The following is a 1,247-nucleotide window of genomic DNA, read 5'->3' on the forward strand; positions in this document are numbered from 1 at the left end:
TGGGACTTCCGAGGGAAAGTTTGACGGCCCCAAACAAGCCGGAAAAACGCGCCACCCCGGGCTTCACGGCCCGACACTTGAAGAGGAGGGCTGCTTTTCACTTTTTCAGGCCCGTCCACACACACGCGCAACCAGGGACCGGGCGAGCGGAGACTACCTCAAGACGGATCCTGCCCCGCATCTACGGGCAAGTTCATGCCTACCGGCGCGTTCATCCGCAAGGCCATCAACAACATCTTGTACACATTCGTGTACGAGACGGAGCGGCACAACGGCATCGCCGAGCTTCTCGAGATCCTGGGCTCGATCATCAACGGCTTCGCGCTGCCGCTCAAGGAGGAACACATGCTCTTCCTGCACCGCGCGCTGCTCCCGCTCCACAAGGTGCGCTTCACCGGCATGTACCACCACAGCAGCTCTCGTAGTAATTCATTGGTGAATTATTCGTCAAGGTGCGCTTCATCGGCATGTACCACCAGCAGCTCTCGTAGTAATTCATTGGTGAATTATTCGTCAAGGTGCGCTTCATCGGCATGTACCACCAGCAGCTCTCGTAGTAATTCATTGGTGAATTATTCGTCAAGGTGCGCTTCATCGGCATGTACCACCAGCAGCTCTCGTAGTAATTCATTGGTGAATTATTCGTCAAGGTGCGCTTCATCGGCATGTACCACCAGCAGCTCTCGTAGTAATTCATTGGTGAATTATTCGTCAAGGTGCGCTTCATCGGCATGTACCACCAGCAGCTCTCGTATTGCGTCTCGCAGTTTGTTGAGAAGGAGCCGCCGCCGCGCGCCACGCGCCGCCTCGCATGCCGCGCCTCTCGACGGCCGCCGTCACGCTGCTGTAGGACCCGAAGCTCGCCAAGCCGGTCCTCGAGGCGATCCTCAAGTTCTGGCCGTGCACGCACTCGCCGAAGGAGGCGAAGCGCCAGAGGGCTAGCACAGCCGCCCCTGTTACAAAGAGGGGAGAGACTGGCCCGGGGGAGGGGCGGGGGCGGGGGGGGCGGGACTGGCTCACCCTGCGCGGGACTGGAAGGTGCTGCTGCTGAACGAGCTCGAGGAGGTGTTGGAGATGGTCGACGCGCGAGAGTTTGCCGCGGTGATGGCGCCGCTCTTCGCGCAGGTGGCAGAGGCAGCTCGGCGACATTTCGGCTCTCGGCATCACCTCGGCATCACCTCGGCATCACTTCGGCATCACCTCGGCCTCACCTCGGCATCACCTCGGCATCACCTCGGCATCACCTC

The 1,247-nt window shown here is 60.2% G+C and overlaps 1 protein-coding gene across 1 annotated transcript; it reads left to right on the top strand.

Annotated features, from left to right (window-relative positions):
• Positions 1 to 195: 195 nt before the first annotated feature.
• EMIHUDRAFT_460727 (hypothetical protein) lies at positions 196 to 1,128 on the top strand (the record flags this gene model as incomplete). Its single annotated transcript, XM_005779790.1, has 4 exons — positions 196 to 384; positions 717 to 770; positions 851 to 955; positions 1,039 to 1,128. Coding segments are annotated over 4 exons (438 nt in total), but the record flags the coding sequence as incomplete, so codon positions are not given.
• Between the last annotated feature and the right edge of the window lie 119 nt (positions 1,129 to 1,247).

This window comes from Emiliania huxleyi (assembly GCF_000372725.1).
Source record: "Emiliania huxleyi CCMP1516 unplaced genomic scaffold EMIHUscaffold_2268, whole genome shotgun sequence".
NCBI lineage: Eukaryota > Haptophyta > Isochrysidales > Noelaerhabdaceae > Emiliania > Emiliania huxleyi.